The 27,027-nt window shown below is 34.3% G+C and overlaps 1 protein-coding gene and 1 long non-coding RNA gene across 6 annotated transcripts in view; one reads left to right on the forward strand and one right to left on the reverse strand.

Moving 5' to 3' along the window:
* The window catches only part of ZDHHC21 (zinc finger DHHC-type palmitoyltransferase 21), an 86,820-nt gene that overhangs the window by 4,921 nt on the left and 54,872 nt on the right, over window positions 1-27,027 (reverse strand). For 4 of the 5 annotated variants that reach the window (XM_066257276.1, XM_066257273.1, XM_066257274.1 and 1 more), the window contains exons 6-8: window positions 23,257-23,373; window positions 9,171-9,214; window positions 5,085-8,673 (exon numbers count right to left, since the gene is read on the reverse strand). In XM_066257276.1, coding sequence (XP_066113373.1) covers window positions 8,541-8,673; window positions 9,171-9,214; window positions 23,257-23,373 — 294 coding nt within the window. In that variant the 3' untranslated portion in view covers window positions 5,085-8,540. Of the gene's footprint in view, window positions 1-5,084; window positions 8,674-9,170; window positions 9,215-23,256; window positions 23,374-27,027 lie in introns of those variants that run through there. The other variant, XM_066257277.1, reaches the window with a different exon arrangement.
* On the forward strand, window positions 598-7,583 carry LOC136324421 (uncharacterized). The gene is made up of 2 exons (XR_010729092.1): window positions 598-3,468; window positions 3,662-7,583. It is a non-coding gene; the product is annotated as an uncharacterized lncRNA (long non-coding RNA).

Consider the following 27,027-nt stretch of genomic DNA (forward strand, 5'->3'; position numbering starts at 1 on the left):
TCCTTCACTGTTTGTAAGAATACTGATTTGTTTTTTCAGATGTTTTTGACAAACTTATACTAATATACACTTCCTTGTGACAACTCCCATGAACAAGCATTAGTTCAGAGTTCAAATATCTGTCCATAGAACATGATGCAGAAACTCTTAAGACAATAACTCCATTATAGCAAAGGATTTAAGTAATTCAATATTCCTAGATCTAAAATAATACGTCTAAAATAGATGTATATTTAAACTCTATACATTTAATTTTATGTAAATTAGTCTTCAAAAAATATTTCCATAATATTGTGTCTGGGTCAATAAATGTTAAATAAATTGTGTGACTAAACCTAGCCATCTGGGTCATGTCTAAGACAAACATGCCAAATTCGGAATATTGTTTGTTGGTTCCAACCCTACTATGTATGCCTAGTTCTTCTTGAATACGTAATGAATTTTGAGATTGTTGAACAATATCCTAAGGCTACTTTGAATAAGCATCCAAATTGCATAAAACAACAAAAAAATGGCCTATTATACTGATGGTGTTAAATCTAGAATTTGCCTTGATTGTAATAAATAAGTGGCAGAAAAGGACAATCTTATGTTTTAAAAAATATTTATTTAAAAATAAGATTTCTAAAAATACATTACATAATACATTTTAAGGGAAGTAAAAATTCCACGATTTAAATTAAAAACAATTTGCAAAGAAAAATAGAAATACTGCATGAATAAAACTAAATCACTAAAATAAATTAAGAAAACAACATTGTTCTTAAGGTAGACACATAGCTTGCTTTTCACTTTAAGAACCAGTGTAGACTCTTCATTTAAACAAGTGTGTATCAGATACATGGCTCTCACTTGTCCTTTTTTCTTCCCTCTTCTCAGTCTAGTCTCTGATTTCTCAACTACTATTTTCTGTATTACCATTAGCACTAGAAATGTTAGTGAAGATTTTCTTTAAATGCTCATAGGGGAACAGACAAGGTAAATTAGACAACCCAGCCAAATAGCACTCAGCTATCAATATACGCACTGAATGAAGTAACTGCCTAACTTAAAAATAAGATCTTTATATGGCACTTGGAATACACCATTTTTAAAATTAAAGTCTTTTATTTTAGAGATTATAATATTGGACACAATTTGAAGTTGATACAAAATTTTAGGAGTCTCAAAGTATCACAGATTCTGCCCACTCATTAAACTTGCTGGTCAGAGTTTTTATAAAGGACTCATTCCAGGGACATCAAGCCCACAGAAGCACAATAACCTGTGCTCAGCCCTCCCAAAGCCTATTGCATTCCCCGTAGACTTGATACTCACACCTTGTCTGAGTATCTCTGTGGTGGAAATTTTTTCTATCATGTCATTTAGTTGCTTTATTCTTCCCATGCTAAAGTAGAAATTTCTTTTTATTACTCATTTCTAGAAGACAGAGGATAATGGCGAAATCTGTACTACCTAGTAACTTGAACAAATAACTGTGTTCAGCCATGTTAATTTAAATAATATATTAAAAAGCTGAATAACTCAGTACTGATATTATAACAACAAAACCTAGGAAATAAATTGTTGACAATTAGACATAATGCTGCTTTTTCCCATTTTGCCTTCAAATTTTTCTTTACCTCTAATGACAGATATAGCTTGTCTTTTATGTATCATTCAAATGACTGTAAGTCATGTTTCATATAACTTTTGAGCTTGATTTTTTCCATTCAGAATTAACTGCAAAACCATATACTGTATCTACATACAGTGAGGGAATTTTTGTTGAATGAAAATGACACAAAACATTCTCAAATGTGACTCTTTACTTTTCCAATACATACACACTATTATATTCCTGCCAGAATTAACCATTCAGACACAACTTTCAGGGCAGCTAATAAGTATTTTGAATGTTTATGGGAAAACATAGAAACCCAAAATAGTGTACAGAGCAATATTACATTTGGACAATTACAAGTAAGTCTAAAGGATTTTTCTCCCGCTTTATGTAAAATGCATCACTAAGCAGAAATAGTTTTTAAAATACTCTTTCTCTTAACTTTTTATGTAAAGTGATAAGAACATAGAGATCTTTTTTTCTTACAAAGTTCAATTGTCTATTAAAGTTTTGCTTATATTAAGTATAGGTACATCTGCATTTCCTCTTGGAAATGTTTATATATGTATATATGTATATTTTAAAGTGTTCTTAAATTTTATGTTTGCAAAATAGATAAATGACAATATCATTCTTTAATGCAACAAGGATTACACATACAGAGAGATTCAGAATTCTTCATATGTTATCAGAAAAGGCCTTACCTAGCATTTTGTTTCAGCGTTCATTAAAAGGACCCAATAGTCTACACAGTTCATTTATAGAAATAAAAGTAAATTATTATTTCTCATGTATTCCTGCAGAAATAAAGCAAACCCAAAATATCTTGTGAAAAGTGCTTCAATTATCTTTTGCAACTTCAATCTATTAAATTACCTTTTAAGGTAGCCAGTCAATATTAATACGCAAAATGAAAAACCATATGAATCTGCCTAACTCAAGAAAAAGTTCATATGAGAGACTTTTAAACCAATTAAATTGAGGCAGCAGTGTGTAAAAACTAAGATCTGTTGATCAAAATTGTTCTTAGTAGCATTAAAGCCTACTTTATAAACACAAGGATGTGAGAAGAAAACTCTCAGTCAACCAAAAAGAAAATTAACTCTTTGGTACAAGAAATAAAAACGTCACTCAATGCTAAATGAGCAGCACCAGTTGTTGAGGTTATAAAACTCTAACTTCAGGCACCAGTGGGTTAAAACTTCACCCAATGAACACTGGCAAGAACACAGAGCTTGCAATATGCGACCTTTCCCTGTAGTTAACAGTCTATGCAACTAACCCTGTATTTAGTCAAAACGGCAAGCAAAGCCACAAAAAGAAAGATATCTTTTTGTTGCCATTTTGTCTACATTATTGTTTATGTATAAAAATGATTTTTACCAAAAAGATCAGAATGTTGAACAACTGTGGCAAACACTACATTTTATGTTACAAGTATTCACAATACTAATAGGCATGGAGACCTTCAAGGTACCAAGAACTCCAAAATAGCCCAAATTTTAAAATGAAAATCACCCCTATATACAAATTGATTTTCACTTTGATGACAAAGTTTACTGTTAATACTTAGTCTCCTTTGTTTGCAATAGGAGACTTGTGACAAAGGTCCTAGTTTTTTCAATCACACTTTGGACAATCTATTCATTTCTCTTCAGCATTAAATAGCTGAACCTCTCACATTATTCTTAACACTTCCTGTTAGCATATACTACACAATTATAATATTTAACATTTAAAATAATTTCTCAAAGGCATCTGACCATCTGAAGAAAATCAGCAGTATAAATTACTTAGATAACTCAAACTAAATGCTCACGTGCACTAACAACTCTTCTAGGAAAATATTATCGTCAAGACATAAGGCTAAAATGATTTTTTTTTTATTTATTCATTTTAGAGAGGAGACAGAGAGGGACAGAGAGAGACAGAGACAGGAGGGAGGAGCTGGAAGCATCAACTCCCATATGTGCCTTGACCAGGCAAGCCCAGGGTTTCGAACCAGCGACCTCAGCATTTCCAGGTCGATGCTTTATCCACTGCGCTACCACAGGTCAGGCTAAAATGATTGTAGCTGGAGGATTTTCCGATGTCCCAGAAACTGTTTCCAGTCTACCTTGTTGTTGAGAGGCTGATTATCCATCTCCATCTGGCCTTCTCGCCATCTTAATAAGTTCCCCTATATTCTTTCTCCAATTTTGGCTACTCACTACTCATTTGTACTCTAATGTCCTGTATTGTGGACTAGGGGAAAAGAATATACAGTAATAGCAAAAATATGTAATAGTGGAAAATATCAACAATAGCAATTTTAAATACCATTGTTATTTCTGTTTCAAATGAGCATTAGCAGGTACTATTACAACATCTAAAGAACAGGCAAAAATACAGTAAATTTTGTTGTTAAAAATTGCACAATAGTGAAAGTGACTGAAGAAACGCTTTCCTGAAGTTAAACCATCACTAATCGTATAGGCAGCAGAAATGTTAATATTACAGAAAATAACATGGATTCAAAATACTTTAAGCTAGCTGGTTCTATTGCTTTCTCATTTTCTACTGTAGAATATTCTAGAATTCAATTGAGAATGGCTAAATTCAGAGTGTAAGAAAATTTGTGAATTATATATAAAGTCAAGAGGATGATTCTTAGAAGGTGACACATGAGAACATTAATACACTAATTCCTTTATTTATAGGTCAATAATACTACAAGTACAACATACTAAATGTACGGTCCTTACTAACTACATCTGCTAATACTTATATTTTTGAAAGCAATAGTAATAGAATTAGGTTAAAAAATCTAACACCTGTACCTATTATAGTTATTGCTTAATATTTATAAGTATTAACTTAGCCAAATAAATTCTAGATCTATGTACATTAGAGGTCAATTGTATAGTAAACTTGAGCTAGGTGGTCTATTTCTCCATGAAACATAAGGGAAGTAGTTAGAGACTAGAGAAAAATCTAGGGAGAGACTAGCAGTTTTGTTAATATTAATGCCATTGTAAACCAGGGCTGAACACACTGTGATTTCACAGCAATACATGTGAGAACACTTGAAATGCCCATGACCTAACACATAAAAGACTGTGTGGTCATAATCTAAATTATTTCACACTTCTTGATTGAAAGTGTCCTAACTTAAGTCTTTATGATTAGCATTCAGAATTAATGAATCCTTTTGGGTGAAACCTATCTTCAACTAATTGCTTGTGTGAAAGTGACTTTAAAAAGCCTGATGAGGAATAGTTATAATTAGCTACCATTCTTAGAGAAAAAAATACTTGTAAACATTAGAAAAATTTATTAATGTTCATTCCCACAGAAGTTTTAACTTTGTCATTTTACTGAATTTTATGTAGCTTATGTTCTTTTTTTTATGTTTTTACTTCTATTACTATTAAAAGTCAACAATGCTTTCTTCTGGTAAAGAGATTAATACATTAACTAAAAATTAAAATATAGCTATCTCTCATGTTAACCACAAATATTTTTAATACAAGTCTTAAGCAAACTAGTATTTCTCTTGTAAGGGAACATCAGACTAATATTTTTAAACTGTAAGTCTTGGTTACAAAGTACCAAAAGTGCTTTAACTGAATGCCTACTGTTTGGGGACTTGTGAACTCAGTAAATTTTTGCCTACAATCTTGATCCCATAAATATTTTTGTTTAAGAAAAAGAACAACAACAAATATAATTGTTCAAGAGGTATAACTTATAATATCTAGGTAAATCTTGTTTCCAGAAGTCCAATTAATAATTTGCTGATGTAAAGCATCTTTTAAAATACATTTGCTTAAAATAAAATGTTTCCAAGGAACTACTTCATCCAACATATAGATTACATCAGTTACCTTACAGCTCATAATCATTTTCTAAAGCTCAACATCATTACTTATTTTCATGGTTATCCAGAATATATAATAAATTGGCTACTAAAGCTACAGCAATAACTCTAAGTAGGGAAGTTAAAAAATAATAAAAAGTATAAAAATAATTATTAATCTTATTATTTTACTGCATTAGAATCAGTAAAAAAAATCATTTCAAAACAAATTAAAAATACTAATGTATTTTTTAGATATTTAGTAAAACACAGAATACTTGCCACTATAACTACAATAGAATTATTTTCTAATGAATTGGTGGTTTTTAAATAATTAGTTTTCCATTTGTAAGGACTTGATTTACCAAAATAAAATTTAAAATAAAATTTATGAAATGATTCACATCTTTATCCTGATATAATACCAATTTGTAAGTGACAGTTCAAAAAAATAGAAATATATATAAAAGAAGCAAAGTAGTTGTCATTTTGTATGAACTATATGTGACATCATAAACAGAAACATAGTAACTTTCATAAAATATAACAGTTTTGTAAATACAGGTCCCCCTAAGCTTGTACTTCTAACAGTTTCAGAATTTGGCTGAACAACTGAGTTGTGGGGCAGTAAAAATCTAGAGCAGTATAATTACATCAATTAGCCAAAAGAGGGAGCAGACAGAACACTCGTGTTTCCCTAGGAAACTACCCATTGGTTTTTCTCAAGTTGTCTAACAAGGATTAACAAAACCCACAGGAGTGCTGATTTGGGAATACTGAAAGTTATAGCATAAGTACATATATATAGATAGATATACCTTAAAATAGATTTCTAAATCCATATTGATATGTAGCATTTCTATCATTCACATAAACTAAATATATACCTTGCTGAAGTATATTAGATTGTATTCCAATACAAGAGGAATCAGGTACAGTGGGATCAGACCAGCAAGGGACTAGAGAAAAGAGAGAAGAGAATGTGCCCTAGAGGCGGTAAATTAATACAAAAATTCTCAAGAGTGGGAAAGGATCACCTCTGGTTCTCAATACTGAGGCAGAAGTTGGCTCTGAGTACCTTCCAGGTACCTTTCAAGGTAGCTCTTGTTATTATAGAAAGTTTAACTGTGTCCGTAAAGCTGTGTAAGAAATTTTCACTTCACTTTACTGTTTTCTTAAGGTCCTCATTTGAAAGGAATGTGTACAGCTAGGCAAGGCATTCCACTGAGTTTATCTGTATTCTCTGTACCTACTTCCTTGTAACAGTTCTGTCACCAGGCCAGATTTGCTGAATATGTTAGCTTGCACAAAACCCAATCCGTTTCCATGACATGAACATACTGATTTTGTGGTTCATTAAGTTCTATAAATACATTTCTTATATTAAATTTACTAGGCATCTTATCAGCACCAATACATATTTTCATCTGCCACTTCTGAACTTTTAAATAATAAAGCATTATAATCAGAATATGTAAGACATGACACTTATAGCTCTGAAACTAGCTTATTCTATTATTTTAGAAGATATTTACAATTTCTGAAAGAACTAACCATAGTCTAGTTACATGGCTGACAATGGTAACTTTCTGTTTCATGATTTCTCAGATATGGCTCCCTACTATTGAAGGTAACTACTGATATGCTCCAAGAACAATATACCCCTCTATCTTCTCTTCAAGGGAAAGAGTGTGAGTACATAAATTTTCAAGAGATATATGGGTTTTGCAGAATTCTAATGGAAAAAAATGCTAAAGCTGAATTTTTTTCAAAGCATGCTAAATGTCTTTTCACACAAATGTTCTATGCTTCCCAAGAGACCATCGCAGTTAGCAATTTAAATTTTATAAGGCTAATGATAAATGTAGATCATTATATTTTCTTACATAATTTGTTATATAAGGTCATTTCCTAACATTAGCTATGTAAAAGGTCTCTCAATCCAAATTATGGCCTATTAGAATTTAATTTCAATTTGGGTGATTATAGGTACAAATAAGTTATTTACTTGATTTCACCAGTTAATTTCCTATAGATAAAATTTTAGGAATAGTTGGCCAATATTTATTATTATATATATATAAACCTCAATGTGCAATTTTAGATCTAACAGTAGGTAAATAAAAGTAAAAAGTATATATATCTTTTTTCAAAAGCACAATATTCCTCTTTATGCTGTACATTATATATTATCTAGGTATACTAGCATTTAAAAAACACGCATCCTGCTCTAACTGCACTATAAAAGTTATCTGTAGAATTATTGCAAATTCTGTATCATTTCTGCTCATCAAAATCTTAGAGTAAAATAGGAATACACGCCCACTTAGTCAAAATTCTCTCCTTGGAGCAAATATATTAACAACAATCAATACTTACAACAGAAAAAAGATATGGGAAAGTTAACATAGAAAAAATTTTGATCTTTTCTTTAAAATAAAGTAGATAAGTTGGTTCCTTATTTTAGTGTGTTTTTTGTTTGTTTGTTTTTTGGTAAAGAGAAAGAGAGAACACAATTAGGAAGCTACTTCTAAGAAAACAATGCCCTTTTATTTTGTTTTTTGTTGTTCAAGCCTATGCTGCATTTTTTAAAAATCTTGCAGTTTATATAAAAGTATTAACATATTTTAAACTGTATTTGAAAAAGAAAATTTACATATAATGTAAGGTTAAAACCTTCTGTAAAACCTGAAGAATCAAATTTCGATTTGGTTAGCACTGCTTAAGAGGGAAAAATTTAAATAAACATCTGAAAATTCCCATCAATTAAAATCTGTAATATTGTCAGCACTAAAAGAAATTATGTTCGATTATTTCATCCCCATCACTGCCTTTTGAGTTTAATAACAAAAGCATTTTAAGAAATCCCTGTGGAAAGCTAATTTGAAAGTAAACATGCTTTAAAACTTAAATATAGATCTTGTATTAGTCCCACAACAGGATCAAGACCACTATTAAAATAAAGCCTGGGGCACATTATGATGCCTAAGATTGGTGGGTGGATTTTAATTGACTTGAAGACTGTCATCGTTCTATTATCAGAAAACCTGTAACGCATTTCCAGCATGGAGGACCCATCTGTGCCCACCATCCATCTGTTTAGACGTGATTGGCAAAGTGGTAGGGAACTCGCAGTGGTTGCCTCTGCCTGAAAGGAATAAACCACAGGATCTTCCAACGAGTGCCAAAAACTTCTGAGAAGGTCTGCTGCCATGGCTTTCGGGGCCTCGATCTACAGAAGACAGCATTATTAGTGAAAGACAGCACTCCCATGGTGCATTTCAGTCAGCTAAAACAATACAGGTTGGCTGGGGATCCATTACTGGACTCTGATGAATTGTATCCCAGCATCACAAATACAGCTTTGCTTTCATTATGGCATGCAGCTGAGTTTTAACTCTGGATAGCAGATATTGTATCTGTGTCGTCAATCAACCTAGGGCAACTTTTGAAGTGGAAGAGAATCTCAGGATTAACAAAATGTGTGTCAACAATACAGTAGCAAATCTCTTTTGATGTACTTTCAGGACAAATAATTTAACCTAACTTTAGTTAGACAAGGAACAAGAATGATCAGTACTTGTTTTGAATGAAAACTATCACAGCTAGAAGACCCCTACTGTAAGTCATCATTATATTATCTTTCTACTACATGTGCACATTTTTCCAAATGTGACCAGTTGTTTCCATTTTTAATAAGGACACTACAGACTTTGCTTTCATACTTACATTTCTTCACAACAGTTTGACATCTTTTCAATAGATGTTGTATCCTATTAAAAATTAAAAAAAATACTCAGATATAAGAAAGTTAGAAAGCCTTTATTTTATATTATTTTTATAATGTTTTAAAATTATATCCAGAAAATACTCTGAAGATTTAAACAGTTTACATATGGGTACTAAGATTGGTAAATTATTTACAGACACTGCTGAAAATCCCTTGCAAAAAAACTAAATCAACAATACCTTGTACCCTGTCTCATGTCACAAACAAACATCATTCAATTACAAAACCTCACAAAATTGTAGGAGTTTCATTTCATCAATATAACTTTTATTATACTTGCTTCCTTGAAAATTCTTTTAAAAGTCTAGTATCTGTTTTTAATTCAATTGTCAGTAAATATGCATTAAAAAATAAATACTAAAAATGACAAATGAAAGGCACTAATGAGCAGAACACTGCCAAAAGCCAAATAGTGCTACTGGTTCTGGGTTTCTGAAAACAAACACAAATTCAACAAGGCAATCTATTCATTTTCCACACTATAACATCTAGTATACTGAAAAGCTGAAGAGCAAAATGAACTTATTAGTGTTCTTTGATAAGAAAAACAAAAACCAAAGAAACACAACTATTTCCTTTATTCCAACAGAAAAATCAGTATCAGTCCCCTCATGATAACATAATTTCTTATTATATGTTTTCTATAAGGCTCTGACAAATATAAGAAAAACAATCAACAAACAAAAGATAGCTTCTAGACATGCTGGTTTAATTCATGTTAACAAAAGACCTATCACTAGATTGAGAAAATGTGATGATTTATAACTAAACAATCAAAACAAATTACATAATCTTAATTTAGGTATATATTTACATTAAAAAAAACTTTAAAGTAGTATAAAAGAAAATATCTTCTTCTAAATATACCAAAAAGTTTGAGAAGTTTTTCTCCTCTCCTATTCTCCTTTACTAGCTTGCTCACATATGGCAGGTGGACTAATGTTATTAAGCAGTATTATTCATGCGGTTACTTGTGGTTTCAACTCTAATCCCAAAAACTTCTTTGGCTGTAAATCATTCCTTCAATGAAACTAATTAAAAGCACCTTAATTTTAAAAGACTCTTTACAGAAGTTACATGAATAGCTATATTAATTTCTTATGTATGAACAGTTGAATAACTACAGTTAGCCCACATACAGAAAAATAAATCTTTTTTTAGATGTCTAAGTAACCAATAACTGGGTTGTATTTCCAGATTACCTAGGAATTTGGGACAAGACTGTAAATTAGCTACGTATCTTATATTAATTAGTTTTCCTATCATGCTTTGAAATTTATGGTAGCCAATGATAATTCATAATTAACAGTTTTTGGTCCTTTTGCATAATTTCCTCAAAATAATTTTTCATACTTTGTAAAAAAAAATACATGACACCATTGATTAGGGACTTACAGGAAAGCTGAGCCTCTGGTTTCACATCTGTACAGAAAGTGATGGAAGTAATTTTAATGGTGTCATAGGACTAATGGGTGACAGGTTGTTCCAAAACAACTGAGATAGCATGCAAAAAAAAAAAAAAAGATAGGACACAAGTCAAGTGCTATTAGGAAAGGTATATATAAATGGACTAAAATTGCAGTTGTGGATATTACTTAAAAACCGCATATTATTTCAGGATAAAAATTACAAGGTCTGCCTACTATAACTAGCTAATATTACAGGAAATTTTTACTATGTAGAAATTTACAACGTGATTATAACTTTGAGCAACTTATTTGTGGCATTTATTTGCCACACTTTAAAGATTTTAGATTTAGTCTTCATATGGGAAAAGCTTATTTTCAAGTGCTTTTGTCATCTTTCTAGGATCTGGTTCAAGAAAAAAGTAGACTGCTGCCTCTTAAGTCATCATAAACAGATGGTTCTTCTATCAAAGGATATGACGTTTACTGTGACGTTATAAACACAATTTGTGAAATTAGCCATAAAGGCTATTTTTTTTCTCTAGAAATAGCAAATGCTTATCTCTCTGAAACTCAGCTATCCTGAATACTGTTATAAGAAAAAAGTACAATGTATATTTGAACAACCAAACACATCACCAAGTCTTCACACTGACAACTCATACAACATACTCGGAGCAATTCAGAGCATGCTCTCACATTCATAAATACAGCAGGAACAGCAAACTAGAAGAGGAAGAAGTTACTACTGGCTGGGACATTGAAAACCGTAAGTTATTTCCAAGGGCCAAATTAGATTTAATATACTTTTTGTATTTCACAAAGCATGGAAATGAATATTTTAGAAAAAAACAAACTAAAAATAATTAAAATAGCTTTTGGTGCAGCTAATTCCCTTCAATATAAAGGCTCAATACCTTTAGTGAACGTCAGAAAATGTCAAATAAGATAACTGCTATCTTTAGAAATATAAATAAATACAATTTGTTAGTTTTTATTTCCATATAAAATTCAGCTATCCAGAAAACTTTATTCTTCAAGAAATAATACAAAACACATTTTTATTTTATGTTGTCTATAATCTGAATATCATATTTCCAGATAAATATTCATGTTTTGATTACTGTCTAATGATTAAAATAGCTAAGACTTTCTTCAGTCTGCATGACTAATAGCTATATGAGAATGCATTCCTATTTTATTGTGTTTTTTTTTATAAGTGAGAGGAGGCCACAGAGAGACAGACTCCTGCATGCGTCCCAAAAGAGATCCACCCAGCAATCACATCTAGGGCCAATGCTCAAATCAACTGAGCTATCCTCAGCACCCAGGGCCAACACTCGAAACAAGCCATTGGCTGCGAAAGGGGAAGAGAGTGAGAAGGGGTAGAAGGGAAGAAAAGCAGATGGTGTTTTTCATGTGTGCCCTGACCAGGGATCAAACTTCTGCACTCCAGGCCAACACTCCATCCACTAAGTCAACCATCCAGGGCCAGAGAATACTTCCCTATTTGAAAAACTAAAAGTTTATTTTATTAAAAAAATAATAAACTAGAGAAAGTAAGACTTACAGAAATATAGGCCTTACCTATTTTCTCAACCAATACTTTAGAGTTTTCCTGACAGTTGACCTTACCTTAAGAAATTATTTTTCAGATTCACCTTAAAGAAACTATAACTGATTATAAAATAAAGCTGTATCTTAACTAATAAGATTTATATCTAAAATAGAAAAAATTTCTTAGCAGAAGAGGGAAGTATTCATTGCCTACTAGAAAAATTGGGAGGTGTGAAGGGCAACAAGGAAGAATTTAACATCAGATCTTAATTAACTTATCCTGCTTTGAGTTCTTTTTCACCAACCAAGCTTTGCCATATATGTTGTTATAGGGAAGAATGTAGAGTCTTTTGACACACCTGACAAACATAAAAGAAAAGGCAATCAATCTGGCTAAGATGATAATCTATGACTATCACTTTTAAATCTGGAAGAATCATTGCTTCTAGGCCTAATTAACTCTGGAAACATTTTCAATTAGCAATAATCACACTTGGATAAAGCTCATTGGCTATGACACTGCCATTGAGCAAAGTTTGCAAACATTTTCAAAATGGAGTTTCTAGACCTGCCAAACTGCAGATCTGATGAAAGTATGAACATTTTATCAGAAAGACTCCTTGAAGACAATTCAACCTAACCACAATGATCATCAGAACTCTTTCTTCTTACAGGTTTTGTCAATGCTTCTAATTGGTTCATATACCTAATTCAATGACTGTTGATTTAATCTGGGGTTAATAAACCATTCGAGAAAGGTTTTTACAACTAGAGATTATATATCTGTTTTATTTATTACTAATCTCTACTAATTCTAAGTTAGACTTCTGCTTGACTTCCTAGCGCCTCTGAACAACATGAGGTCAGCAAGAAGCTCATTTTACTTTGAATCTTCCAAATAACGTAGCAGCACAGTTTTCAAAGTGAGTGCTCAAAATATGTTTGCAGTGCTGAACTAACTGAACATGGACTGAAATAGCATGATTCCTTAATTTATATCTGCAGTTCAAAGAGAAAAGCTTTTTGATAATATCAGCTCTCTCCTTCTCTGAAGCCAAAACTCACTATATTCCTCATTTGAAATAAATGGTTCTTGAAGCATCTATCTCCAACAGAGAACCAGTTCTTTCTTTTCTTAGAGATATGAAATTCACATAAGGATTTAATCAATCTTGGGACCAAAGTGAGAGGGCAGGAGATCTTATATTAATATAGTCACTGAAAATTCTCTTTCCAACATAATTCTCATACTTCTTTTCTCACTGTCAAGCTATATAAAACCTTAGGAAAGTTACCAAAACTCCGATCTCAATTTTCAAATAATAATACTTACTTCATAGGTTTTTGCAGGGATTAAATGAGTTAACATAAGTCAGAGCCCTTAATAACTCCTCAATAAATGGGATTTTGTTCTTATTCATAGTGCCTACAAAACACTCTGTGAAAGGGCTTGGAGACACAAGATCTCAATTACATCAGAATGTAACTTACAGAAATTATGTTAAAATTAAAAAGTGGATTTCATAATAAAAGTTAAAATGAGTGAGACTCTGGGATACTACACAGATAAAATCCAATATCCACAAAGGACTTAAAATCTAGTTGAAAACCAAGTACTATATACAATCCAAGATTCATTTACTCATTGATCCATCAATCAAAAATTCACTAAGTACTTATTATGACACACTCTGGACATCAAGGCACTTACAGTCTAGTGAGAGCAGTAAAGTTACAAGAAATAATTTATTTTAGTATTACTACACAAATCAGAGCATTTACTGGGATACATTAGTAATTTGTTATACTTTTTAAAGTTTTACTAATCATTAATTACTGTTAGAATATCAAATCAAGGAAAAGGATGAACATAGAAGGAAAAACTCATTTAGTTGTATATAAAGGATTTATTATCTGTAGAGAAGACACCTGCCTTGCAGAGCCTATATAGGAGAAAATTTAATTGAAAAGGTCATTTTTTGTGGAGGGTTTTTAAATTTATTGTTTCCATAGATTCAAGTGTCTCACCAAATATATCTCCCACTCCCCCCACCCCCATGTTCTCCTTGATGCCCCCCTTTCCCCTTCTCCCTACCGCCCTCCCCACTTCCCTCCAGGATTTGCTGTCCTGCTCTCTTTGTCTCTGTTATATATACATAATTTCACTAATCCTTTCCCTTTCTGACCCCATCCTCTCTTCCCCTTTCCCTCTGGTCCCTTTGACCCCGCCTCTGCCTCTATTCCATTCCTTAGTTCATATTGTTCATTAAGTTTCTCATAAGAGTGGGGTCATATGATACTTGTCTTTCTCTGGCTGGCTTATTTCACTTAGCATAATAGTCTCCAGGTCCATCCATGTTGTCGCAAAAGGTAAGATTTCCTTTTTTTTTTTTTACAAGAAATAATTATACAGGAACATAGAGGATGCCAGAGAGGATGATTAATCACAGTAATATATAGTATAAACAAGGCTTACACTAAACATTGGAAACACCTGACAAATTATGTTTGCGATCAACATTCAAGGTTAACTAACTTTCAGTAAGATTTTTGATTATCAGTAGAAGATGAGCAAATGTATCCCTTTGGCTGAGATATGGGGAGTACCTAATATATTGATGGAATGTGACAGAGACATTGTGAAAAAAGACCTATCTGTTAAGTATAAACATAAGTCACTGTTTTCTCCCATCCTATAATGTTTTAAAGCAGGGGTCCCCAAACTACGGCCCGCGGGCCACATGCGGCCCCCTGAGGCCATTTATCTGGCCCCCGCCGCACTTCTGGAACGGGCACCTCTTTCATAGGTGGTCAGTGGAGGACCATAGTTCCCACTGAAATACTGGTCAGTTTGTTGATTTAAATTTACTTGTTTGTTATTTTAAAAATTGTATTTCTTCCCGTTTTGTTTTTTTACTTTAAAATAAGATATGTGCAGTGTGCATAGGGATTTGTTCATAGTTTTTTTTTGTAGTCCGGCCCTCCAACGGTCTGAGGGACGGTGAACTGGCCCCCTGTGTAAAAAGTTTGGGGACCCCTGTTTTAAAGTCAGATTAAAAATTGGTGTGGGACCTGACCAGGCAGTGGCACAGTGGATACTGCATCGGACTGGGATGCAGAAGACCCAGGTTTGAAACCCTCAGGTCACCAGCTTGAACCCAAGGTCACTGGCTTGAGCAAGGGGTCACTTGGTCTGCTGCAGCCCCCAGGTCAAGGCACATATGAGAAAGCAATCAATGAACAACTAGGTGCCGCAATGAAGAATTGATACTTCCCATCTCTCTCCCTTCCTATCTGTCTGTCCCTCTCTCTGTTTTTCTCTCTGTCTCTGTCACACACACACACACACACAAATTGGTGTGGGCAAAAGTGAAAGTAAAAAGAAAACTCGTAAATATTTAGCTTCCTAAACAAATATAAAAAGCATCTATTTAATCACTCAAGTAATTAGTAATGCTTTAAGAAAATTAAAATGTACTATTCCCCTGCACTATTATACAAATAGATTTGGTTCCCATACTTGCAATCTTGGTTTGGAATTGAGTAAATCAAACATAATTTGTACAGAGATTGTATTGAATGCTGCTAACTCACCATTTTGATTCAAATGGAACATTTTGCAAAATTTAATTTTAAGGATTAAATTAATCTCAGAACTATTATTTCTGGGTATATAATAAAGGCAGGTGAATCCACTAACTGTTTGATAATGAGAATGCTATTTAATAGATAATCTCATTTAAACTAATTTAACATTTTGAACATAAGATACTTTTCATTGCTTAATATAACCAAGTTAAAATTAAGTCACCTCTGCATTTGTAATCCTGTATTTATTTAGGTACCATGAGCCAGTATTTGGTATGAGGGAAAATCTTACCCTTTTAATTTGAAAAGCTTTTCTTTAAACTACCTTTAGTAACAATTCAAGTATAGTCAAACAATAGTATCTGTGAGAGCAAATGCAAAAGCTCAATTTTTTTCTTTGAGCATTTAAAGCCTTTTATAAAGCTGGAAGTAAATACATCTTCCCCACCCTATCCTGAACCTCACTACAACTGAGAAAAACACTAAACTCCAAAGACGCTATCAAAAGCTTAAGCTATTGCATAAACTCCACGGTGCTCAGAAAACAAAAATGCTTGTATACAAAATTCAGATAAACTGTCAGAGCAGTGTCACGGTACACAATAGCTCACTGTCAGAACCTCAGCAGAAGGAGCTGTACCAGCTGTTACAGCACTTCTTGATTAACTCTCTCCAAGCCCAGTGACTGAAAACATGACTAACACAATCGCCCAGCACTATTAGTATTGGTGGTTGTCAGAATGGACATGATTCTAGACTGTGTGTGAACTACTGCCAATAAGAAATTCTGACATCAATTACATTAATAACAACATCACTATCCATTTCATTCAGAAACAGAAAAGAAAAAGCTAAACAGTCTAAGTAAAGAATAATTAGAATAATCTGTTCCCTAAATAAAGGACTAAAACTGATTACTTTGAAAACACTTGAACTTCAACATTAATTTTAAAAAATATACAAACATATATTTAAATCCTGTTTAAAATTAAATCTAAAAATAACCAAAGGTAATCCTTTAAAATTGGGCTTGAAATTAATCTAGTCTACAGAAACATCTGGTTGCGTTGACTTTTACCCTGGGTAATAAGATTAAAAATCCACATTTTTAAATTTAAGTAATTTCTAATTATTTTATCTAAATCAGATAATCTGCTAGGTCTAAAATGACATCAGATTATCCTTACTGATTATTCTGTTACCTTCCAGTGTCAATAAGAAGATGGCACTTTTCCTCTTACATAGAAGAGAAATGATTTATTTCAAATAAAAAAAAATAGTGGGAATTGCTGAAAATTGGTATGTTGCTTTCGCATAACTTCAATCCAAACCTTAAAAAAGCCAGCATTTATTGCTTGTATGTTGTCTAACAGGCCTATATTCAAACTATGTAATTACATAGTTTATATTGTGAAATATTCCTACCAGTGTTTTCCCAAAATGCTTCTTGGTCTTTGGGGTAGGAGTATTAAAAGGAGGAAGACTTCATTGAAAAGATTAAATTTACTGTGTTTCCTTCACCCCCTTTCTTATGCTAACTGACAAATTCATCACTTCTTTCACAGTATAAAGAGAGATCAATAGATTCAGATTATGAAAAAAAACATGTCCAGGTTTAAAATTTCCTGTAGGCAGTCTTAATAATTTCATAAGATGAAATGTCATATTTTATAAATAAAGTAAACAAAATTTGTTTAACTTTAATTAAAATATTAAATATTATTTCATATAAATGCTAATAATTCATTAGATTTAAAATTACCAAATGCATAACAAATTAAATAGTCAAAGGTTAAAGAAATTTAAGTCACTGTAGGGAAAAAATGTATCTGGAAACCTTCAAAATTTTGTTTTAATTTAAAAAGAATGAATCTTGAGGTTTGCTATGAAAGCCCAAGTAAATGGAACTGAAATTTACTGTAATTATTCAGAGAAATTTGATTCAAGAGGAAGTACAGTGGCTACAGACTGAACTAACAAGTAGAATGTATTCTTTGCTTTTCTCTCTCTTTATACTTATATCCTCTTATGAATGTTTCACAAATGTGTAATTTCTACAGACATCAAATCTCTTTGGTACACAGTTCTCAAAGGGTACTATATGTATACTGACAGAAATGAAATTTTTGGAGAGAGCATTAACAAATGTGATTTCCCTCAGTTTTAGAAATAGCACAATGTTAGAAACGATCTCCCTATCTTAGGACAATGAGATGTTTAATATTAAAGCAAAAAAGAACATTGTGCAATTTGAAAATTAATATTAACATATTGGTAGTATGGAACAGAGTCATAACAGACTCTTATTTATACAGCTCCTCTTAACCACATGGTATTTATTCCAAGAGCCCCAATAGGTGGCTAAAACTTTGGACAGTATCAAACCCTATATATACTGTATCTTTTCCCATTCATACAAATACTTCACAGCTATATTTTGGAAAATCTGAAATGTCAAAATCACTACTCTTGCATTTTGGGACCATTATTAAGCAAAATAATCTCATGTGATACCTGCTAACTACAAACGGCTACTAAATGACTAATAGGTGGGTATCATATACACCATGAACATGCCAGACAAAGATGATTCATGTCCCAAGTGGGACAGAGTGAAGCAGGAGAATGCAAGATTTCATACTAAGCATGAAATCAGAATTTACCATTTAAGATTTATTTCTAAAATTTTCTATTTAATACAGTATTTTCAGACCATGCTAGACAAATCCTGGGTAACTGAAACCACAGAAAACAAATCTTCAGATAAGGAGACTGTAAATCCTTTTAAAAACCAATAAATAAGATAAATTTAACTTTATGTCCAACTCAGAAGTGAATGCTAAAATTTGAGAGTAGGGATTCTTAAAAGATCTTGATGCTTTTGCTTCCAAAACCCACTTTCTGAGGTTACTAAGGCTGCTAGGTCAGAGGAAACTGTTGCCCTCAGTTCTAAACCCCGGATGGCCCTCACAAGTAACTCGCACCCTGGGCAGCAAAGCTCCCTAATGTCATCTCCACTTTTTAATCAGAAGAAATTGGGTAAATCTGAGAAATACTATTCCAGGGGATATAAATATATTTACCAATGATATTGGTAAACTCAAAAAGGGGAAATTAAAAAAATGCAAGCATAGGCCCTGGCCAGTTGGCACAGCGTAGAGCGTCGGCCTGGCGTGCAGGAGTCCCGGGTTCGATTCCCGGCCAGGGCACACAGGAGAGGCGCCCATTTGCTTCTCCACAACTCCCGCTCTCCTTCTTCTCTGTTTCTCTCTTCCCCTCCCACAGCGAGGCTCCATTGGAGCAAAGATGGCCCGGGCGCTGGGGATGGTTCTGTGGCCTCTGCCTCAGGCGCTGGAATGGCTCTGGACGCGCGACAGAGTGGAGCGACGCCCCAGAGGGGCAGGGCATCACCCCCTGGTGGGCGTGCCAGGTGGATCCCAGTCGGGCGCATGCGAGAGTCTGTCTGACCGCCTCCCCATTTCCAGCTTCGGAAAAATGAAAAAAATTAAAAAAAAATGCAAGCATAATCTGGGAATTCTTACATAACTTCTGAACGAACTATAAAGAAATTGTGACTTACTTTATAATTGAATCACTACTTTATAATCACTTTATAATGAATCAGCAACTTTTATTATTGTCATTTTTTATTATAGCCATCCTAGTGGGTGTGAAGCAAAACCTCATTATGGTTTTGATTTTCATTTCCTTTATGACTAATGATGTTGAGCATCATTTCAAGTATTTATTGCCCATTGTATATATTCTTCCATTTAGATCCTTATCCTATGTTTTAATTAGAATGTCTTTAGTATTGAGTTATATGAGTTATTTATATATTCTAGATACAAATCCCTTATCAGACACATGATTTGCAAATATTTTCTCCTTTTCTGTGAGCTCTCTTTTCGCTTTCCTGATAGTGTCCTTTGAATCGCAAAAGTTTATAGTTTTAAATAAGTCCAATTTATCCATTTTTTTCCTTTGATCATTTGCACTTTTGGTGTCACATTTAAGATACTACTGCCAATCCAAGATTTAGTCCTATGCTTTCTTCTAAGAGTTTTATAATTTTTATAATTTTAGATCTTACATTTAGATCAATCTATTTTGAGTTAATATACATGTACGTGGTGTGCGGTAAGGGTCTGATGTCTTTCTTTTGCATGCAGATATCTAGTTGTCTCAGCAGCAATTCTTGAAAAGACATTTTCTTCCTCCATTGAATAGTCTTGGCACCCTTGTTGAAAGTATTTGTTGATAAGTGTATGTGTACAATTCTGGACCCTCACTTCCATATCATTTATCAATATATGTAACCTTTTAACATCACAGTTTCTTGATTACTATTGCTTTACAGAAAATTTTGATGTATTTTTTCTTTCTTTTTTTTTATTGTGACAGAGACAGACAGAGAGAGACAGAGAGAGGGACAGATAGGGACAGACAGACAGGAAGGGAGATGAGAAGCATCAATACTTCATCGCAGCTCCTTCTTCTCCTTAGTAGGTCATTGATTGCTTTCTCATGTGCCTTGACCAGGGGTCTACAGCAGACTGAGTGACCCCTTGCTCAAGCCAGTGACCTTGGCTCAAGTCAGCGACCTTGACCTTCAAGCCAGCGACCATTGGACTCAAGCCAGCAACCTTGGGGTCACATCTATGATCCCAGCTCAAGTCAGTGACCCCGCGCTCAAGCTGGTGAGCCCGCACTGAAGCCAGATGAGCCTGTGTTCAAGCCAGCAACCCTGGGGTTTTGAAGCTGGTTCCTCCATGTCCCAATCTGACATCCTATCCACTGTGCCACTGCTTGGTCAAGCTGATGTATTTTTTCTTACTATACATTTCTTTTTTATTGATTATATGGGTGTGACATTGGTTAATAAAATTATATATGTTTCAGAGGTACAATACTATAATACATCATCTGTATATTGTATTGTGTTCACCACCCTAAGACAAGTCTCTTTCCATCACTATTTAACCCCCCCTTTATATCCTTTATACACCTCCTTCCATTCCCCTTCCCTATGGTATTCACCATACTGTTGTCCGTCTAGAAGGTTTCTTTCTTATTTTGCTTAATCCCCTCAACTTTTCCACCCAGTCTCCCTAATTCCTCCCCTCTGATAACTGTCAGTCTATCCTCTGTAACTATGAGTCTGTTTCTATTTTGTTCTATTTTGTTTATTAGTTTTTTTAGATACATGCAAAACAATGAAATGAGACCACCTTCTTACGGCATACACAGAATAAACTTAAGTGGATTAAAGATTTAAATATTAGACTTAAAACCATAAAAATCCCAGAAGACTACATAGACAGTAAAATCTTAAACATTTCTCTTAATAATATCTTTTCTGATATATCACTTCAAATAAGGGGGAAAAAAAGTAAAAATAAACAAATAGAACTACATCAAAATAAAAAGCTTTTGCACAGCAAAGAAAACCATCAATAAAATGAAAAGACAACCCACAGAATGGGAGAACATATATACATCTGATAGAGGGTCACTATCCAAAATTTATAAAGAACTTAAAAAAATCAACACACACACAAAACAAACAAAAAAAATGCCCCTCAACAATTCAATTAAAAAATGGGCAAAGAACCTGAATAGACACTTCTCCAAACAGAACATACAGATGACCAATAAACTATGAAGAGATGCTCAATGTCAGTAATCATCAGAGAAACGCAAATTTAAACCACAATGAGATATCACCTCACACAAACAAGTGCAGGTGAGGATATAGAAAAAAGGGAACCTCCGTACACTGTTGTTGGAAATGCAGATTGGTGCAGTCATACTGTGAAAAGCAGTATGAAGTGACCTCAAAAAATTAAAAATGGAACATATGACCCAGCAATTCCACTTCTGCAAATATATGCAAAGAAAGTCAAACACTGATTCATAAGGATAAATACACCCCCATGTTCACTGCAGCATTATTTACAATAGTCAAGATTTGGAAGCAGCACAAGTGCACATCAGTAGATGAGTGTATTAAAAACCTATGGTAGGCCTGACCTGTGGTGGCGCAGGGGATAAAGCGTCAACCTGGAAATGCTGAGGTCGCCGGTTCGAAACCCTGGGCTTGCCTGGTCAAGGCACATATGGGAATTGATGCTTCCAGCTCCTCCCCCCTTCTCTCTCTCTGTCTCTCTCTCTCCCTCTCTCTTTCCTCTCTAAAAATGAATAAATAAAATAAAAAAATAAAAAATAAAAAACCTATGGTAGCCTAACCAGTGGTGGTGCAGTGGATAAGAGCATTGACCTGGGATGCTGAGGTCCCAGAATCAAAACCCCAAGGTCACAGGCTTGAGCCCAAAGGTCGCTGGCTTGAGCAAGAGGTCAATGGCTTGGTTTGAGTTACTCCTCCCTGGTCAAGGCATGTATGAAAAGCAATCAATGAACAACAAAAGTGAAGCAACTATGAGTTGATGCTTCTTATCTCTTTCCCTTCCTCCCCCTCCCTATTCCCCACTCTCTCTCTCTCAAAAAAAAAAAAAAAAACCCACTAAAAAACCTATAGTACAATTACATAATTACATAATGAACTACGATTCAGCCATAAAAAAAGGAGCTCTTACTCTTTGCAACAGCATGGATGGACCTGGAAAGTATTATGATAAGCCAGGCAGAGAAAGACAAGTACCATATGATTTCACTTATATATGCAATCTAATAAACAAAATATACTATACATTTCTTTCACTGAATATATTCTGGTAATCATTTAAGTTTTCATACACAATATATACACTATACATAATATAAATATAATAATATAAATCTTTCTTAACTTGCATGTTTATTTACATACAAATAAAGTCTCTACAAAATAAATTTGTGAGAAAAAAATACATTTAAATTTTGACACTGACAATTTGCCCTTCAAAAAGGATACACCAATTTACATCCCACCAATAATATACGAGAGTCCGTTTACCCTACATCATCTGCAATGCCACGTATTATCAAACTTTTAAATCCTTACTTAATATTTTTCTCACTTTATCTTTTTTGTTGGGCTAAATCCCCTTTAGCTAATATGTACACACACACACAAAAGATTTAGTTACTAATAAAATGTTTCTATCAGCAACTCCTTTTTTTAATTTACTTTATATAATAGCTTAAAGAAGAAAAAAGAGATGTTCAAGGTAGTGCTGTTTGTAATACAGAAAACGATAATTGCACACTAGATCCTGATCAACAGAAAAAGGGGTTAATTATGAAGACTATAGCTACATATAAATACTTTAATTTTTAAAGGCAAGATAAAAAAATGTATGTACATTCTGTATACTGATCATAACTACTTTAAAAATTATACAGGCATATGGAAATGGGAATAAATGACTAGAGGTAATTTTGTCCTCTAAACTTTCTATAAATTGTTAGAATTAAGTTCATACTTAGGCAATATGTTCATAAATATAATACTTTACATTAAGAATATACTTACAGTGATGATGCCAATTAGCTGAGTATAAAAGAGTCCAGTTATTCCAACTAACATAGTAATGCCCATAAAGGCAGCTAGTCTCATTATGGCCAATTCATGTCTAACAACAAAGAGGTCCTATAAGAAGAAGAAGAAAGTCTTAAAAACAATTCAAAAAGTTATGTATATAGTTGCAGTAATAATCAAGAATTGAGCCATAACATTTCTTCTTCTTATTTTGAAAAATGTACTCTCTCCCCTTTTTGAGTTTATTTCACTTAATCAATATATTATCTTTAAATAATACAAAATAATTTTTAATTCACAGTAAGCTAAAAAATAGGACTTTACCATTCTACTGTGTCAAAAAACCTTAACCCAAAGGTTGAAAATCTGCCATGCTCATTTACTATTTACAGCAAAAAACCTCCAGAAAACAACAGTATAGAATCACAAGTAAATTTTATTATTGCACTGCTAGCAACCTTAAAGTTCAAGTGACCAAGATACCCAGAGATTATGTAAGTCAAAATGACAGGGGAAAGTAAACGACAGGATCGTATGGACAGTCCTCTTTAAGCTCACTTCATTCACCTATCCACTTACCCAACCACCACTTCGAACATTATGCTATGTAGTAGAAATGTAAAAATGATAAAGATATGGTCTGTGCCCTCAAGAAGTATGCAGTTTATTTATAGAAGGAGCTCAACTTTACAAAACACAATGTGATATGTGGTGTAACAGCAATGCACACAGAGTACTGCATAAAGGAATGTCTAGATGGGAGGGAGAAATGGAAATGCTGTGAAGGAAAGCTGATTTTCTGAATCAGGATAAACACGAGGGTCTTAAAAGTTAACCAAAAAACTCACAGTGAAAGAATAGGCAAACAAGGGGAAGCATTTCATTTACCCTCACTGTACCAACCAGACATGCCAGAGGAACAAGAGAATGGAAGAACAAAGACGTCTCCTGAAAACCTGTTACTGCCAAACTTTGTACTGTAGAAAATGGCCATAGTGGATAAAAGCAAGATATGAATGCTAAGGACCCCCAGAACATAACTAACCACATACTTTTATATTATTGATTCAGGTTATCACAAAGGTATCCTGGTGGCAATACATAAAGCAGGGATGTCTTTGAATATAATGCACTTGCTTGAAACAAAAGAATTGATGTTTTTCTGTGTATCACAGTGATCAGTGATCATCCATCGGATTCAAGCAAAAATCTGATTCCACACCCAAATGACTCAATCTATTAACCTGGAAAAACTTAAAATTCACAAAGACATTTAAGGTGCCATATAACAGTCAAATATTAGGCAGTTATTTTAAAAGCTCAGTAAAAAAAGCCTAATACAGAATCCTTACAAAAAATGTAAAGATGGGCCCTGGCTGGTTGGCTCAGCGGTAGAGCGTCAGCCTGGCGTGCGGGGGACCCGGGTTCGATTCCCGGCCAGGGCACATAGGAGAAGCGCCCATTTGCTTCTCCACCCCCCCCCTTCTTCCTCTCTGTCTCTCTCTTCCCCTCCCGCAGCCAAGGCTCCATTGGAGCAAAGATGGCCCAGGCGCTGGGGATGGCTCCTTGGCCTCTGCCCCAGGCGCTAGAGTGGCTCTGGTCGCGGCAGAGCGACACCCCGGAGGGGCAGAGCATCGCCCCCTGGTGGGCAGAGCGTCGCCCCTGGTGGGCGTGCCGGGTGGACCCCGGTCGGGCACATGGTCTGACTGTCTCTCCCCGTTTCCAGCTTCAGAAAAATACAAAAAAAAAAAAAAAAAAAAGTAAAGATGAAAAACTGGGATTATGAGTGATAATAAAAAATAAAAAAAAACACATACGATAAGTTCTGTTTGAAAACACAAATTACAAATTGTCCCAACATGATTAATCATTAATTTGAGCATAGCAAGCATTTTGTGTTTGTTTATGCATGATTTTATCTGTGAGAAACCCTAGATGAACACAAAAAGCTGCAGCCAGCTAAACCAAGCCATATTAAGAATACACATGCATACCCCCATTTACCAGTTACCTCAAGTTATCATAAACCACACTCATCTACAGCTGGTATTACAACTAAGCCTCCAATTTCAGATGACCCACCTTCTATCATTTCACAATAACTCACACACTGTAACCCTTCTCATACCCAATTCCACAAGAAAATTTCAGGTATATTTTAAGGGAAAGTGCCATGTTCATTATAGTACTTATGTATTTCATAATTATTTAACATGTAGAAAACAGTGCTGCTGTTTTTATTAGGTTCCTACCCTATTAAGAGTCACAGTTTTTTGTTTTTTGTTTTTTTGTTTTGTTTTGTTTTGTTTTGTTTTAGAGAGGAGAGGGAGAGACAGAGAGAGAGAGGAGAGACAGAGAGAGAGAAGGGGGGAGGAGCTGGAAGCATCAACTCCCATATGTGTCTTGACCAGGCAAGCCCAGGGTTTCGAACCGGCGACCTCAGCATTTCCAGGTCGACGCTTTATCCACTGCGCCACCACAGGTCAGGCAAGAGTCACAGTTTTTGACAGTTGTACCTCCAGTTTTCCATAAGCCCTGTGCTATATTCACCACGTGAATTTTGTATAGTGGGATGAATTTTAGGAATATATAGTGTTAAAATAGAGCTTGCTGTAATAAAATACAAGATATGACCAAATAAAAGGCATCCTCTCTTCTCCCATTGAAAAAGACAAATTTTTTTTTGCTAACTAGAATTTGTAAAAGTTAGGGATGAAGAGGAGACTAAAATATCTACAGTACTTATATTACATTTATTCACTTGGTTATATACTTATATTTAAGAGAATTTGTAAAAAAAAATACTTTAAATTGAAATTGGTTTTTTTTTTTAAGTGAGAGGAGGGGAGAGAGAGAGAGACAGATTCCTCCATGTCCCCCAACCAGGATCCAACTGGCAACCCCCATTGGAGGCTGAATCCCAAATCAGCCAAGCTATCCTCAGAGCCTGAGGCCGACATTCAGACCAACCAAGCTATCCTCAGCGTCCAGGTCCAATGCTTGAACCAATCAACCCACTGGCTGTGAGAGGGTAAGAGAAAGAGAAGGGGGAGAAGGAGGAAGAGAGGCAGATGGTCACCTCTCATATGTGTCCTGACCGGGGATTGAACCTCGGATGTCTGCATGTGGAGCCGACTATTCCCTGAGCCTGAAATTGTTTTTTATCACCCTCCCATTAAAAAAAAAATTGTATTCCAAGTTTACGCACACACCACCATAGTTTGAGTCAGTTAACACAGTTCTCCAGAGCACAACATCTTCTATCTTAGATTTGTTTAGATCAGCGGTCCCCAAACTTTTTACACAGGGGGCCAGTTCACTGTCCCTCAGATCGTTGGAGGGCCAGACTATAAAAAAAACTATAAACAAATCCCTGTGCACACTGCACATATCTTATTTTAAAGTAAAAAACAAAAGGAAACAAATACAATATTTAAAATAAAGAACAAGTAAATTTAAATCAACAAACTAACCAGTATTTCAATGGGAACTATGGGCATGCGTTTGGCTAATGAGATGGTCAATGTCCGGTTCCATATTTGTCACTGCTAGCCTAACAAGTGATATGACGCGCTTCCAGAGCTGTGACGTGTGTGTCCCGTGTCACTGGAAGTAGTACTGTACGTGAGCTATGCCGCGCTTTGCGGCGCCACCACATACAGTACTCCAGGATCCTGTGCTCCTCTCACTGACCACCAATGAAAGAGGTGCCCCTTCCAGAAGTGCGGCGGGGCCCGGATAAATGGCCTCAGGGGACCACATGTG

The sequence above is a fragment of the Saccopteryx bilineata genome, chromosome 2, assembly GCF_036850765.1.
Source record: "Saccopteryx bilineata isolate mSacBil1 chromosome 2, mSacBil1_pri_phased_curated, whole genome shotgun sequence".
Classification (NCBI taxonomy): domain Eukaryota; kingdom Metazoa; phylum Chordata; class Mammalia; order Chiroptera; family Emballonuridae; genus Saccopteryx; species Saccopteryx bilineata.